The sequence below is a fragment of the Lygodium microphyllum genome, chromosome 29, assembly GCF_053477565.2.
Source record: "Lygodium microphyllum isolate KBCC chromosome 29, Lygodium_microphyllum_v1.1.10, whole genome shotgun sequence".
NCBI lineage: Eukaryota > Viridiplantae > Streptophyta > Polypodiopsida > Schizaeales > Lygodiaceae > Lygodium > Lygodium microphyllum.
In genome coordinates this window covers 15387447-15404084 of record NC_141163.1, presented here as the reverse complement: position 1 = coordinate 15404084, position 16638 = coordinate 15387447, and the positions used below count along the sequence as shown (strand labels likewise).

The 16638-nt window shown below is 38.5% G+C and overlaps 1 protein-coding gene across 1 annotated transcript; it reads right to left on the bottom strand.

The window, feature by feature from the left end:
• Positions 1 to 405: 405 nt before the first annotated feature.
• On the bottom strand, positions 406 to 8353 carry LOC148010410 (ATPase 11, plasma membrane-type). The gene is made up of 22 exons (XM_087671085.1): positions 8106 to 8353; positions 7415 to 7742; positions 6383 to 6502; positions 6159 to 6257; positions 5905 to 6042; positions 5504 to 5638; positions 5235 to 5414; positions 4934 to 5140; positions 4400 to 4519; positions 4198 to 4317; positions 3973 to 4095; positions 3639 to 3743; positions 3418 to 3562; positions 3173 to 3337; positions 2849 to 3087; positions 2720 to 2752; positions 2324 to 2405; positions 2073 to 2233; positions 1805 to 1978; positions 1535 to 1717; positions 1043 to 1221; positions 406 to 917 (listed from the first exon to the last, which is right to left on the bottom strand). Exons 2-22 carry the CDS (start codon positions 7466 to 7468, stop codon positions 821 to 823), a joined length of 2859 nt encoding a protein of 952 aa, XP_087527211.1. The 5' UTR covers positions 7469 to 7742; positions 8106 to 8353; the 3' UTR covers positions 406 to 820.
• Positions 8354 to 16638: the final 8285 nt, after the last annotated feature.

Below are 16638 nucleotides of genomic sequence, written 5' to 3'. Positions count from 1 at the left end.
CTCATCAAAGGCATCCTAGACCAGCCACATCTAGCACAAGCTTTTTAACAAGCTGGGTGTTACAATCACAGCCAGTACACAAGGAACACTAAACCCAAGTCTACTCATGTTTAAACCGATTACTTAACATGCATTGCCATGAAGGCTAGGCTAACCCATTGGTAAGCTAAAGGCAGCACATACAACCTAACCCCATAGTGGGTGTTCTCCAAACCAAAAGCAAAGCCCAGCATGCAAGATAAGAAAGCTTAATGCATTTCATCCACCTATCGGCCTTGTATGGTCCATGGATGAGGGATGATGTTTGAACCAAAAGCTTAATGCATTTTATCCACCCATCAAGCCTTATATGGTCCTTTGATGAGGAGAGTGTTTAAACCCTGCCTAACTTATTTACGATCTGTAGAGAACAAGTTTACTGACAATTTAAAGCCCACTCAATACAATGGCAAAAAAATATCAAGGTGGAGACAGCCCTCCGTATTCTTGTCCCCCAGACGGGGGGGGGCAAAGAGGCAACTGCTCCGGCAATTCATGATCGGTTGGTGTAGATTGGCAACGACAAAATAGCTTGCCAATCAATTCAAGCTGTGGCTAAATTACAGGGAAGAAAAAGGAGAGACCCTTGTCTCTAGTTTCCAAAAAGAAGGGTCAGGATATTATTAGGATTTGAACATCTTAGATGTGACTGAACCATTCATTGAGTCTCTTTCACCTCTTCCAAGTCCAGCGCAGCAGAGCATATGCCTTTTAGTAAGCATTCAGCACAGCATGAGCTGAAAGGACCAACTGATTTGCTAATTCAAAGCCTGCCATGCCCTCAAACAGTGTATGCTTGCTGTATGGTGTCAATATCCAGACCCTTCAGCCTCACAACAGACTCAACATGTCCCTTTAAGGTGTGTAATTCCCTTAGCCTGTTTTCATGGAAAAGCCGATTAGTAGGTTAATCCAAAATCCCAATAAGATAATAGCAGCACTACAGATCTTACATCCAGTCTGTGTTAACTAACTTCAACATGGCAAGTTATAACCAACTCACCGAGCAATCTCAGCACGTCTTTTGGCTTGCTCTGCCATCTCACTCAGTTCATTATAGCTGCTCCTTTCTGCAAAAAGCTTTGTATCTTTGGGGTGTAAACCATGCAATGTTCGTTGTGCATGGGCCCATTTGACCTCTCGAGCTTCCTTACCAAAATCTTTCTGCCTTGTGAAAGCAATCTGAATAGACAGACACCAATAAGCACAAACAAAAATACTACAGCAGTCTTAGCAGTCCCAGACACGTTAACAAAAGATGACTTAACCAAGCAAATTGTGTATCTGCATATGCATGAATGTTGCATACACACGAACAAAGCGTGATGTTAACCATACAAACTGTGTATATGCGCGTGTGTTTTGTTGTGTTTGTTGGGGGGGGGGGGGGGGGGGGGGGTAGTTCCCCACCAGTAACTGAAGCATGCAAGCGTGTGTGCATCCATGCACACAGAGACACAGAGAGAGAGAGAGAGAGAGAGAGAGAGAGAGAGACCCTCTGTTCAATAATAAGATCCCAAGCTCTTCCACTGAGGGTGTATCTAATGATGAATTTAATGATGTCAAGAGGGAAGTAGAAGATTAGATTGTAGAGCCAAACTACACCAGCCCAGCCCCACCCCATTCCTTTGATCATTGCAAAACCCCAGTTCGCATATACTGCGATAAATGTTGCGATCTGCAAGTATCCATTGGTAAGTTCAAGTTTCAAAAACGAGTTATTTGAGTTGAATAAAGAAACCTGGAAAGAGGAGGCTCTAAATACCAGTTGTGCAATTATGAAGGCCGTAACAAGCAGAAGACCCGGTCGCTCCAAAAATGACCAACCCCTTGAACGAGTCACAAAGATGAGAGCTTGACTTATTGTGCTCACTTGCAAATAGATTGCGGCAGCCATCTCATCATGGTTACCATTGAGGTGCCTGACACCAAATGTGTTCTACATTTTGAAGAAATGCCACATATCAGACACGAATATTAATATGGATCCTTCAGAAGGTTTATGTAAGATGAAAAAGGTTAGGTAAGCAAACCGGGAAAAAGTCCGTCTTGTCAGCTAACCAGTAGAATATAACAGTCATCAAAGCCAGGTAGCTTCCAATGACAACACCAGTGGCAAAGATCTCAGAAAGCTTCCAACTATCTGGAGATGGTGATGGTTTGACTCTGTCTTTTGAGATGGTCATGATAGTACCTTCAAATTCGGGGAAATCTCAGGTGAATTCATGGCTCTAAAAGAACCCAGTGGTTGTCAGCCAAAGTAGAATCAAAAGCAAGAGCTTACCATCATTCAAGATAGCAATGATAAGCACCATGAAGGGTGGAAAATCGAACCTCCAAATAAGTGCAAGAAGCATGAATCCCAGCTGTCATATCACCAGTGTAAGCTATCTTTTCAAAGGCATTAAGATTACTATTCATCAAACTACTTCAGCACAGGGTAACAGTGAAAAGAGGAGGACATCATTAGGGGAAGATGCATAGCATTATCTCTGTTAAGTTCATGAATGTGGATTCACGCGTCACAAGTATCCATTATCTCTATTTAAGCCTTTCCTTACATACATGAAATCCTTGTGTGAAAGATTTGCTTACATCTACCACTTAAGAAACTAAGGTCAATATATCAAAACCATGTAGGTAAACTAAACCGGCAAATGGGCTGTATTCAACTGCATACCACAATACGAATGGTGATGGAGACAGCATAAATCTGCACAGTAAGCAAACTTTAAATTCAGTTTCTAGAGCAATTGTACAGGCCAGAAGAGCTGGTCACTTTCATAAAAGATGATAAGAGAAACCCAACTGTATAATTCTTCATTCTTTGAAATATTGACCGACTAGTGAGGACAGCACTTATGATAACACTCAGTCCAGGCTCAGTCAAGACTATGTCTGATGCACTTCTGGCAGCATCAGTGGCATCAGCAACTGCAATCCCAATATCTGCCTTCTTCAAAGCAGGTGCATCATTAACACCATCACCAGTCATTCCGCAGATGTGCTTCTTGGCTTGAAGACGCTTCACAATTTCATACTTGTGCTCTGAGGAGAAAATAGATGGCCCAATGAGAAAACAATGTACGATACTGGGTCCAGCTACACAGGATGTTTGCATTCAAACTCCTACCTGGGAAGACCCCAGCAAACCCATCAGCTTTCTCAATAAGTTCATCTACAGGCAAAGCTGCAATAGATTCATCCTTGTTTTGGCCAAGTAAAGAAGATGAAGGGTACATGTTAGTCCCCATTCCAAGGCGTCGACCTGTTTCTTTAGCAATGGCTAATTGATCACCTGCAAAATTGCACCACCTAATGAGCTTGATTGATCTGCACATGTACTAATAAGTCACCACAAAGGCCTATTATGAGGACCTGTAATCATCTTAACGTTTACACCAAGGTTTAATGCTCGCCGGATGGTCTCTGCACTGTCATGTCGGGGTGGATCAAACAGTGGCATCAGGCCAACAAATTGCCATGGTCCTCCAGCACTCTCCTTGGTGCCCTCCGGAACTTCCTGAGCAAGGCAACTGTGTAAGCTTCTCCTAAACAGCTCAGAACAAAGGCTAGTAAGAAATAAGAAATGGGCTTGCCTGCCGTGCAACTGCCAATGAACGGAGGCCCCGTTCAGCAAATTTGTCTATGATTGCATGAACTCTAGACTCAATTTCCACTTTGTTATGTGCTAACGCGAGAATCTGCAGCAAGTTATTTGTGTTAGAGAGACCCATATGCCACAAAAAAACAGTCAGTAAATGCTAGCATAAGAACCTGTAGCAAGTTATTCCTGTTAGAGAGACACAGATGTACACAGAACATTCACATGAGCTCCTCCTAGCAGGAAAAATTACAGCAGCCTTTTTCTTGTAAGAAGGCCCACATGCCTGGCAAATAAGTGTAAGATACAGTGGTTTTTAGCACAAATACCTGTTCTGGAGCACCCTTGCTGACCCTGTGCATTTTCCCCTCCGCATCAAAATAGGTAAGAGCCGTTCGCTTATCAGTAGGATTGAAAGGAAGAAAATGAATTTCTCGTATTCCTGCACGAGCCTGAAGTGTAAAGGCAGCAGCATCAAGCAGTCAGATTGAGCATTCTGTTATCAAAGGTATTAAAAAAAAGCATCCTATTAAATTAAAGCCACACAAAATTACCTCTTTAGGATCAGCCAACATCCCAACTATTGCAGCATCAATGGCATCTTGATTTTCTGTACGAGAAGCCCTAGCAGCCATTAAGACTACAGTATCTTTCTCAATACCTTTAGCAAACACCTGCCAGAGACCATTTGCATGTATATTAGAAAAACTGGAGTTGAAGATCCAGTCACAATAGTATACTGCTGATCACTCTTACCTCAATTAGATTCTTGTCAACAGTAAGCTTGTTCAAGGTCAAAGTTCCAGTTTTGTCACTGCATAGTACATCCATTCCAGCCATTTCCTCAATGGCAGTCATTCGCTTTGTGATAGCACCCTGTCATGTTCCACACAGGGAGAACCTTTACAAAACATAGACTATATATAAAGGAATGAGAAGCTAAATTTTGAGCCACCGAAGTTGCAGTCACATTGTTTTCTATAAACAAATGCCATTGTGCTGCATGAAACATCCCTGCAAATGGCTGAAGCCTGACAGTCAAGATTCTACCAACCACAGGAAACATAATGTACAGCAAATTTAGCTGATCCTTCTGAACATTAACAAAAGATGGACCCAACTGGCAAAAAACTACTGGCCTAAAACAGGATAGAGCTTGCAAGTCAGGTAAGAAAGTAATTTCATTCCTCACGTAGTAAGCAAGATAGTGAATTTAGCATTGTTCCCAAGCATCAGTTTAAGTAAAAACACAAAGGATATTTTATACATGTATTTATTATATCACCCTACCTGTTGTGAGAGCCTGTGAGAGCCAATAGCCATCGTAACAGACAAGACGGTGGGCATAGCAATTGGGATCCCTCCAATCAAAAGCACCAGCAGATTATCTATACCTTGCCTGTAGGTCCGGTCTTGTATAGGATACATAACTATAATCTCCACAACCATCCCAATAGCAATGGAACAGATACAGAAATTTCCAATGGCTGTGAGAACCTGTGGTCAAGTTAAAAAGAAAACAATAAGGACCATATGTAGTGAGTTACTATGGAGTACAAAACCAGAAATATTGTTTGTAGGTTCTTAATACCTTTTGAAAATGACCAACTTGATTTGTGGTATCCACAAGGTGAGCAGCTTTCCCAAAGAAAGTGTGAACTCCAGTTGCAATAACAACTGCTTCAATCTCACCCTGTTTGCAAGTAGAGCCTGAGTAGACACCATCACCCGGGTTTTTGGTGACTGGCAATGATTCCCCAGTAAGAGCTGACTGCACAAGATTCAGACAGTGTCTTCTTTAAATCTTGTTCCTAAATTTAAACATGCTCCCAATGGGATTCACTCCAAAAGGGCTTGCACCTGATCAATTTTCAAAGGATCTCCTTCCAGAAGACGTGCATCTGCAGGAACAATGTCACCAAGTTTGATGCTAATGATGTCACCTGGAACCAGATTTGATGCATCTTCTTCTGTCCATTGTCCATCACGAAGCACCTAAGACATGAAAGCCATCAAGACACAAACGGTTCACAGAATCTTGAGACCTCTCCTAAGTACTAAACTAACATGAGCTTTAAAACAGTGTATCATAAAGATAAATGATTTCAAACCTACTACCTCTGACAACAGTCAGTTTATTGTAGGATCAACATCATATATAAATGCAAAAATCAATACCCAACATACCCAAAGTAAAAGTATGCGCACTAGTAAACTTGAAACACGCATTGGAAAGTAAGAAATTTTGGCAGGCCTTTTACCTTTGCCCTTGGAGCCAATCTTGCCATAAGAGCAGCTGCAGCATTTCCAGCATTGTTTTCTTCTATAAAACTGATGGTAGAGTTGATCACAAGTAGTGTGAGAATTCCTACAAAGTCCTGCCAATCTGGTGGACGATTCTGCAGAGTTTGAACCAAAAGTTGCTACATCAGCTAACCATTCATTTGTGTAGAGCTACTAACAGTTTCCCAACCAAGAACTTCTTTAAGAAAAGCAAAGAAAACGATATACTCACATCACCATTTGCTAAAGCAATGGCCATGATGGCAGCAGCTTCCATGACCCATGACAAGGGATTCCACATAAATCCTAAAAACTTCAGAAGCTTGCTTTCCTGCAAAGCAAGCAACCATCTGTGAATCAGCTACACACTTGGCTGACATCACTGTACATAAAACTCAAAAGTTGTATCATTCAGTGTAAGACTACACACTTCCACTTTACAGGAATTGAGCTTACCTTTTTCTCCTCCAGTTTATTGTACCCAAAAATGGTTAGCCGTTCTTGTACTTCGCTAGCCATAAGCCCCCCCCTGGTACATCGAAGTTGGTCGAAGACTTCTTCTACTGGAATGTTCTCCTGAAAGTACAAAGGATATTTGGTGAGCTAAGAACGCCTCTACTTGCCTTCAATTCCCTGAATGAAACTTTACAGCAGCTTAATTCACAATTTATGATAACCACCTGCCCAAGCTTCTAGTACAACAATTTTTTAAGGCTTTTTCTATATATATATGCGCATCAGTCTCATCACTTCTCAGTATTGCTAATGTGGAGCAAAATGACTTTTGCTCCTAAACATTCATACCAAGAAAGTTTTGATTATGTAGCAATCTATGATACTGTAATTGAACGCTAGACTAAGGGGCAGCAGGCAAAAGAGGAGAATATGAGTGAGAGACAGCAAGAGAGTGAGAGGAGGACACCAAACCATCAGAGCACTATTAAGATAAACTTTGTCACTTACAAAAACATGACCAATCTTCATGAACTCGGTGTTTGGCATGTATCCACCAATGATTCAATTCATGCGTTACAATGAATCAAGTACAATCCTATGGACTTATGCAGCATTATTGGCAAACACTCTTCGTGAGAGAGATCATGTAGAAAACAGAAAAAAGTAACAATCAATACAATTCCAAAACTGGAGATGAAACAACTCAAGAAGGAATTAGGACATCTTTTCTGCAAGCTCAAGTTGTGGGGTGAATGTGATCAAGGATCAGACAGCTAAGCTACAGAACAATCACTATATGTACAACAAATATGCAAGCGCAGAAATCTGCAAAGTGCTAATTCATGTGTATCGTAGATCAGCAGGCTCAATGAGAACAATGAACCAGAGCTGCAAAAATAGTGCTACTTCGTGTGTATCATAAAGCAGCAAAAAGCAAGAGATTACACAATTTTGGATGAAGATCGATGCAACCCTCTTAAATCCCGCTAGACATCCCACAAAGATTTCATAAAGAGAACAGAATTTGCTTACTAGATCAACAGTTTCCTTGTTGATGGCATCGAGACTGGCTTGTTTGTCCCCCATTCTGTCAGTGCTTAGAACCACGCTCTGCTGACCCAGCACAGGACGAAGAGAAGAGGTTTGCGGCGCAGCTTCGTGGACTCAGGCGAGCCACCGAGTTGCTGATGGGCAGGCGGTTCCAACTGGCGGAGTTCCTTGAACAGAGGTTGGGCAGTGTGTGGGTGTGTGTGTGTAGGAGAGATCAAGGGAATGAGAGGGACGAGAGAGAGTGCCTCCTTCTTCTTGCGGCCAGTACAGTCATCGTCGTCATCATCATCCTCGTTCTAACAGCTCAAACCTGCCACACACCCACAACACACAAAGTGCATGCAGGCTTCAGTTTTACACGCTTTTGAAGTAAATAAAAAGACAAATTTTGAGGGGAAAAAAGAAGGAAAGGACGACACACACACACTCTCTGTCTCTCTCTCTCTGTCTCTCTCTCTCTCTCTCTCTCTCCCCCTTATCCTCCTCTGTACTTCGTCTCTCTCTCTCTCTCTCTCTCAAATCTAACATCCCCATTTGCCCCCCAGGCTTGACAGCACACATGGCACACTTGCAGAGAGATGACACACTTCCACAGACCAAGATGGACAAGGAAAAAACATGCTAGAAGTTGAGGACAGTCGAGCTATCAAGCTATGGAGTGTGTTTCCTGTACCTCATCAGTAAAGCCTGCGGTTAAAATGTGTCCTCCCCCTCCTCCTCCTCTTCTGATAGGAGGAACGACAATGTAGTTATTCGAAATGATGAGGAGAGGAGATGAGGGGAAAAAAGAAAAGGGGGAAAGAGAAGAAAACGAAAGAGGATGATGATGTGAGGGGACCAATTCACTGAATTGGTGGATAATAAAGCACAAAACAGAGCGAGAGAGAGAGAGAGAGAGAGGGAATTTGAGAAAGGCAGAAAGATGGATGAGTGGGCTTGCAGCTTTTCCTGGAAAAAGAGAGAGAGAGAGACAGAGACAGAGACAGAGAGAGATCGCACAGCCGGCAAGCTCCACTGCAGGTAGCTGCTACTCTATCTAAAGAAGAGGCAGAGCAGGCGGAACAGGATGTTTGCATCATTCATACATGGCCACAATCATTCATACATGCATGCATCCATTGTGGCCATGTATGTATGTAGGTACCATACATGATCATCACCCTTCATGCATTGGGCCATGGCATGGCCATTAATGCATGCATCAGGCCATGCCATGGCCATGTATGCTTACATCTCTCATCATCATGATTAGGCAATTATTTAATCCTTATAAAGGGCGCCACATTATAAGTACTTCACAAGCTGCCCTAATCAAAATTGTGCATGTGCATTAGCCCATTACTTTATCTCTATAAAATCCACTACATTAGTAATACAAAAATGTAATGGCCTAATGCACAGTCATGTATGCATCTCTCATTTCCACAAGAATTACATTGTCATCATCACCCATTATGCAAGATAGTTCATCATCATTACCACCACCATGAACCTCACCCACAACCTCTCCACAACATTTGCTTTATTGCTCTTAGCATAATTAAATATATTTATGATTATAAATTTTGCACCTTCAATAGCAAATCCTTTAGAGAGAGAGAGAGAGAGAGGGACAAAGGGTCCCATTTTCCTTGTGTGTTTCATGCTGGCATCACCATCTTTCAACAATAACTCAAGGACCTTTGAACCCTCTCTCAGATCACCATCTTTAAACAATGGCCCAAGGACCTTTGAACCGTCTCTAAAAGCCACTTGTCTCATCTTCAAAACATTCTTGAAGATCTTCACATCCCAATTAATTTCTTGTTTTCTTCCAAAGTTTGCATCATTTTCTCCACGAAATCAGCAATGTAGTACTCCTCTTTTGTCTTTCCTTAAAAGATTAAAGTTTTGAGACTCGTTTAGACACCCCCCAAAGAGCACCTTTTTTTCAAAAAAATAATAATGTGGTGAAATGGTGTAGGTAGAAGGTAAGAGTTTGTACAACATCCAATTGGATAAGCTAGTATGAAGTCTTTATAACTAAGGTTTTAGCAAAAGCTTTGCAGACTTTACTGTCACTCTTAACACCTTTGAAAGCACCTTCCTTTCCCCTCAAAGATAGACAATGTCTCAAAATTTTGGTATAGCACCCTTCAGAGTCTAGCCTCTCACAAGCTTATCAATATCAACCCAAATATCTACCTTTTTAACCTTATTGGGGAAAAACATAAATATCCAAATTTTACCAAATTCTTGTTAAAGACACAAGAGCCATAGCTTGTCTTAAATAACTATCAGTTATCCAAACTAGCAACACCTTCAACATGAGACATATCAAATCTAGTGTAGAGTAACACACTATGCATCCCTTCACTTCCGATCAGCCCTATTCAAAATTTAGTATACTAGAAGGCTTGCCCTTTATGCCACATGCAATGTTGTCTAACAAAGTGCACATCCATGAAATGCTTATGTAGACATGATGAAACATTATATTTGCAACTTTGAAATTTAGACCATGTGACCAAAATCAACCTTTTGTAAATATGTGTTTCGTAAAGGGGATGCCTATAGCCAAGGTCTAAATGTAAGTTCATGTGACAAATTATCATCGCTTTACAGCCTTAGTCTTTTGCACAATTACTTTGAAAGTAGAGATAAAACTCAAAATTATATAATTAATAATTATCACCCTCTTAATAAGGATTCTTTTAAACTACAAAGACAAGACCTTGCAAACATCTAATAGCCATTTTCTCATATATAAGTAACCATTGCATTGCAAAATTTGCCTTGAAAACTGCTCCCATGAAATATTGTTCACTCCACCTGCATCCAAATCTTTTAGGGAGGACAAGCTATCTATGGATGTTTATGTCAAAAGTGTTGTCAGTATTCTATGCATTAATCAATGTTCTCTAATATCATTTCTTCATTTTAGCATTGAGTGAAGCATTTTTAATTTCATGGGAAGAAGCTAAATTGGATAATTAGACAAGTTGAAACCAAAACATTACTTATACCAGTTCTCCTTTACATAAAAGCATTAAATAGGCAACCTCTATCATTATACTCAATTTTCAAAAGTAATGTACCCATAGTTACTATTTGATATGATTTTAAAGACTTTTTTTATCAAGGCAAGGCAATGTGATGGCAGTGTGATTTGTATATCGTCAAAAAACAATTAAAAAACACCAAAGATGATCATGTGCAAGACAAAAAGCGATCTTGAGTAGCTTCCACCATTGAAATTTTAATGTTCAAAAAACCCAAGCCAAAAGGAGAGCTTCAAAGGTGAGAGTGTATACCTTCAATAATTTAAGATGTCTTTAAACAATTTGTTTCACAAAAGTGGAAGAGCACAACTTCTTGTGGAGCTTCAGTGTCATTCTCATGATTTAGCATTATTCTCATGCTCAAGCCTTGTTTGAATTCTCAAGTTAAGTAACAAACCCAATCCAAGCATAAACATTTGTTCTTAACAAGGTGCCAAAGTCAAAAACATTCACATTCACATCATTCTAAGTAAATATATTTCAAATATACTATGAACATTCAACAACACTAGTGTTGGATACATAATATAAGCTAATTTCTTAAAGCTTTTAATTATATTTACTAACAATGAGAAAATGTATGGATAGAATATATTGAACATCTAAGGAAAATGTGGCCTTTGAGAGATTGAGGAATCTCTAAGATTTGAATTATTGCCACACTCAATCTAAAGCATTGATTTCCTCTTCAAAAGTGTGATTGTGACACACGAATTGTCAAATAGGTACAACTAAGTACAATTCTAATAGCAGTAAGATCAAGTGATGAGCGTATAGCAAAAGAATCACTCATTCCCATAATTTATGTGCAGCTTGAAAAAGTTAATGTAATCTCTTATCATAGATGTACAATTCATAGACGTCAATAGAACAAACAAAAACCACTTAAACAACATATAGTTCTCTTATGTTATTGTGAAGGCAATATGTTTTACTCTACATCTCTCCCTATGGCTAGATAGCCTCTTGTAAGCTAAGACCTTTCCATTACTCTCCTAAGTTGGAAGCTCTAAAACACCTATGTTCTCTAGGCACCTGAGCATTCAACGTTCATTAACCCAAACTTGGGTGACTCCGCTTTGATTCCATAATGCCGATTTTTACTTAGTGCGATGTCCTAATTTATATCATCCTATAAGAGAATCACCTTTATTTATAATCATCATATAACTTGGATGGTCATGGGCTCATAGAATAATACTTACCCTTCTCGTCATGCACTAGCACAAGAATATAAAGACGTTTGATTCACACAAGTACTAATCAATTGGTTATTTCTAGAGCTAGAAGAGAAACAAGACTCATCCTATATCTTGTTGATTTGTTTCAATCCCATAGTCATTGCTCTTTATCTTGCATTTCTTGCACACATAAAATGCTTGATTTAAGAATGATGATGTATATTAGGTATTTGACATTACATATTTAACACTACATATTGCCCCTAGACATAGTTTGGATATGCCATTATGGTTATTTGTCTTTCTCAAACTCAAGGCATGTTACTAGGTTGTAAGATTGAAGTGTGCCTAGTTTCTCTACTATATATCTAGAGTGATGTCACATGCACTACTTGATGTGCCTTTTAGATGTCTAACAAGTAAAGTGAGTTACATGTAACACGTTGTTTAAGGCTCATAGTTTCTATAAGAGGGGCTAACTTTACTTATTACACATTGGAAAAGCTAATCATGAAGTGTGTGTGGCATGACCCCTACCTTTATGGTGAACTACATAACTATATTTGTATAAGCGGGAAACATTAACCCTAATTCTCAAAAAGCATAAAGATTATAAGTGGGCCTTTTTTGGAAGGTCAAATTTGCATGATCCTTTATTCTCTAATATAATACTTTTACACTCAACCCTGCAAAATATGTAGAGATGTAAAAATGCACAACCTCATTAGTATTTCTTAACACCTAATGTTATCCTGATTGGCTTTTCTTTTCAATAAATTTTGGTTATCAATAGAGACACCTTAACATAGCAAGTTATTTCTCACTAATTACAAGATTTCATATCTTTTTGTGCCAACATACCTCTCTTGAGTTAACTTGCTCCTTTTCTTAAGAAAACACCAAGCTTTATTGTAGATGTTCATAAATTCATGCAAAAGTTCCAAGTCTATATCTATACTAATATTAAGAGGAGGTTTTCCCTCTTTGCATGGTGAACAATGGAGAGAGAAAGAGATTGTCGACACACATTAAAGCACACTGCAAGGAGCCACAAAAGAGACAATTAGGGTGAAATGGCTAGCACAGATATAATATATAAAAGGCAGCTCTATCCTCTGCATAAGGAAAATTAGAGACCTACATGCCTAGTTAGTATATGATTTGACATATTAAATTTGGAAATGATGCGAACAACTATATTTAGAATGTGTTTTGAGATCCCTTTAAGTAATTTTAGTATTTAACATGCTACAATCATTACAAACCTTCCTGTCTCATTTTTTACCATTTTGAAGGTGGCAAGCATAGGAAGGCACATCATGAAGTACTTTTGAGAAAGATAACACCTCTTCTCAACACGGGACTTGATAATTGAGGTTTTTCATACAGAGAATATCATCTTCCTTGCTCCTTCCTTGAAGCATTTTTCAAACAAATTCATGAGTTGTTTACTTGTCATTATGGAGAGGGGCGTTGTCCCTTAGAACTTAATTACTACTTTTCAAAGCACATCCAAATGCAACACTCTCTTAAACACAAGTCTCTTGTGTTTACAATTGGCCTATGAAAGCTTTTGTGTTAAAGCTTTACAAATGTGTTTTTACCCTCTATGTTAAAGCAGTGTTCTCACTATATGTTACTTTCCATAATTCACACGCAAAATCTTTCCATAGCAAGCTTATCAATGGGACCATATAGTTTAGAAAATTATTAAGCTATTCAAAACATTTGCTAAACTTTCGAATTGGGAACAAAAGTGCAATGTATTTTCACTCGATTAGTGTCATATCTCAAATTGGATGGTGAAGTGGATTCATGGTCCCCTCAAATAAAGGCTAATCTAGCTTTCCAATAAAAGCACGCATGCACTAATGGAAGCCATTCACGTATAGAATATTTGAAACATGTAGAACGTTTGCAACCCTTTTTGAAATGTGATGTAGAGTCTCTTTCTCACCCCATAATTGAATGAATATTATATTAAAGCTCAATACATAAGTAATATAGATGTAGGAGGTAATAAAAAGACAAAATCTATAATTCTTAGGCTACCTTCTCATGCTCAAGTAGCTTTTGGACTAACTTTGGCATATCTTAGTAGCAATGCCAAGCATCTAAGTTGATTGTCATTTTTATCAAGTTTATTGTAGCTTTGACTTTAAGTTTTTACATTGTAGCATCAACAAAGACTAAAGATAGCTCATTGTTAGTTTACTCCGGTGGTATTTGATCATTGAGAGCCATATTACAATGCCACTCCAATCGTATCATTCGTTAATGATTGGTTTTAAAATGTGCATATATTGGAAGCATCATCGCAAGCTTTTGAGAAATGGTACACAGCAAAAAGATAATTATTGCCAACGTGGTTGTAGCATAAGCAAATTGAGCATGTGGGAGCATGCTTGCATACATGCACTCAAGCCTTGTATACATCCTTTGTAGAACTTTCAAAGTAAACATCTCCTTTTAAAAATGTCATTCATTGGTTTCACATATGTACATCTTGGAAGAATCGCCATGGGTATTTAGATGAGAAAGCATGGTATACATACAAGAACAAACAATATCTTAAACATACAAAAGAATAAGGTGTCAATTAACTTTTTACCCACTCATCTAATAATATAAGAAAGAGACAAGACAAGTAGAAAGGAGTGGAGGTCTTGTTTTCCAAACCAACTCATAAAGATGAGGAGTACATGACACCCTTGTGGGTGCCCTAGTCCTAGTTGTCTCCAAGGGCCGAATCTAGCAGCACCCCAGTTTTGCTCTAACAAACCTTTGAGAAAATCCCTAATGAAGGAATAAGCAAACACTCTTTCACATGGCTTACCACTTCTCTACTTCTCTCTCGCTTCTACTGGTTCTATTACTACTTCTTACTATGTTGGCTTATTTGACCTCACACTCATGGATATATCTCTAGCAGTGAGCTCTTGATGTATTGAACATTCTATTGGCAATGTAGTCTTATTGTCTCCCTTCCTATCTTCTTATTATTGTTTCCATCTATATTATGTCTTGTGTTCTTACTCTAGCATTCTAGTTTGCTCACTTGACAACATGGTTTGCTCTAGCAAGCTCCATCTTCTCTTCCCTCTCTCTTATGCAATTCTCCCTCTCCTCCCATTTGCACAATCTCACTCTCCATACTCACTCTATTTGCACTCTAGTGATAACCTTGCCCTAGTCTTAAACATTGATAGCCATGTGTCTCCCTTGCCCCTAGTTGTGGTTATCCTTAAGTAGTGACATGGTAAGGTTAGCGAGGGAGAGTATGCTACTCTAGCAGAACCCACACAATAAATCTACTACAACATTCAATCTTAGTGTGCGCTTGTATCCATTTCAACCCTGCAGTTGCAAACATATGGGAAATTGCTATTTGTACTCTTTGTTCTTTATCTACACGTGTGTACTAACCTCGCCACCTTTTCTATGCCTCTCAAGAAGTTCTAAACTTCCTTCTTTTATATCATACTTATGATCAATATTTAGAAAGACTTAAAACATATTAGGTCAAATTATTCAACAAAATAGTCAAAGAAGATTGGGCCAAGTGACTTTACTAAGATGTTAATGCTTTTCTAGCCACCTAGTAACATGCATAACAACGTGTTTCACTATCATGGCCTTTTCCATCCTTCAGAGAATCTCCTTATGTAGAGAAAATAAATTTGATCTTTGTTAAGTAATGTTCTTCTTTTAGATGCCTCGTAATCTTCTTTTTCGGTTTTATGAATGTAGACTCTTTTTCTTGCAAGGCCATCTCACACATTATAATGTCCTTTTCACATGCATTTGGCACATTCACTTTCTATTTAGAGATTCCACAATGTGTAGTAGTAGCTTTGATTCTTGTACCACGTATTGAGAAAGCTTGCATTCTTATTTTTCTCTTAAATACACAAACTTGCAATTGTCAAAAGGATTGGTGTGGTTTTTGTCACAATCTTCTAAGTAAAAAAAAAACAAACTCCTTTAAATTTTTGAGCTTTAGGAAATTGTTCAAATGGTAAATATACCAACAAATACCAAATCAAGAAGCAACAAGTTAGTGGAATGGTTGATTGCAATATGCTTTCAAACCAAGAAGTCCTAGTTGTACTCTCAAGTACAATATTAATTGATTAAGTGGAAAACATCTATTAAAGATGGATGCATTCTTCTTTTTCTCTTAAATACAGGAACTTGTGATTGTCAAAAGGATCGACGTGGTTTTGTGGTTTTTATCACAATCTTCTAAGTATAAAAACAAACAGCTTTAAATTTTTTAGCTTTAGGAAATCATTCAAATGGTAAATATACCAGCAACAACAAATGCTAAATCAAGAAGCAACAAGTTAGTGGAATGGTTGATTGCAATATGCAATAAAACCTAGAAGTCCTAGTTGTACTCTCAAGTACAATATTAAATAATAGATTGGAAAACATCTATTAAAGATAGATACTAAGGCTTCTTGGAAAAAGCATCATATGATAACCAACAATGAAGAATTTTCTCATGCTTACCTTAAATGATTGACCCTACGGCTTTGTATAACAATAAGTATCATTTGATGTTACTTGATGCTACTTCACCCTTATCACTCTTTGTGATGTAGTTTGATAGCGTGTACAAGGCTCACATTTATGCAATGCTATTCAAACAATCTTGAATTTCTTCAAGGTGTTAAGCACACTTTTTTTTTTCAATGTCTTATACAATTGCCACAAAGAATAGCTAACAAATGTAATAAGATAGTTACCATATTCAATGCATGCTACATAGTCTACATTGTTCAATCTATGCCTAATCTTATCCATGGCAATACCTACCAATTGGCAATCGTATTTTGTAATGCATGGACTTGCATTGAGAAGGAGCTTATTTCTATGTCTCTCCACACAACTCTTCAAGGAGCAACTAGCACTATTTACTTGCATAGATATAATAAAACCACTGCATTTGTGATGAAAACTCTTCAAGTGGCAACTGTGG

Coding starts and splice junctions, on each gene's coding strand:
- LOC148010410 (XM_087671085.1), bottom strand. CDS start 7,468: ATGGGGGACAAACAAGCCAGTCTCGATGCCATCAACAAGGAAACTGTT. Junction 3,338..3,417: donor AAACGTTAAGATGATTACAG/GTCCTCATAATA, acceptor GCAATTTTGCAG/GTGATCAATTAGCCATTGCT. Junction 1,718..1,804: donor CCTTCATAATTGCACAACTG/GTATTTAGAGCC, acceptor GGATACTTGCAG/ATCGCAACATTTATCGCAGT.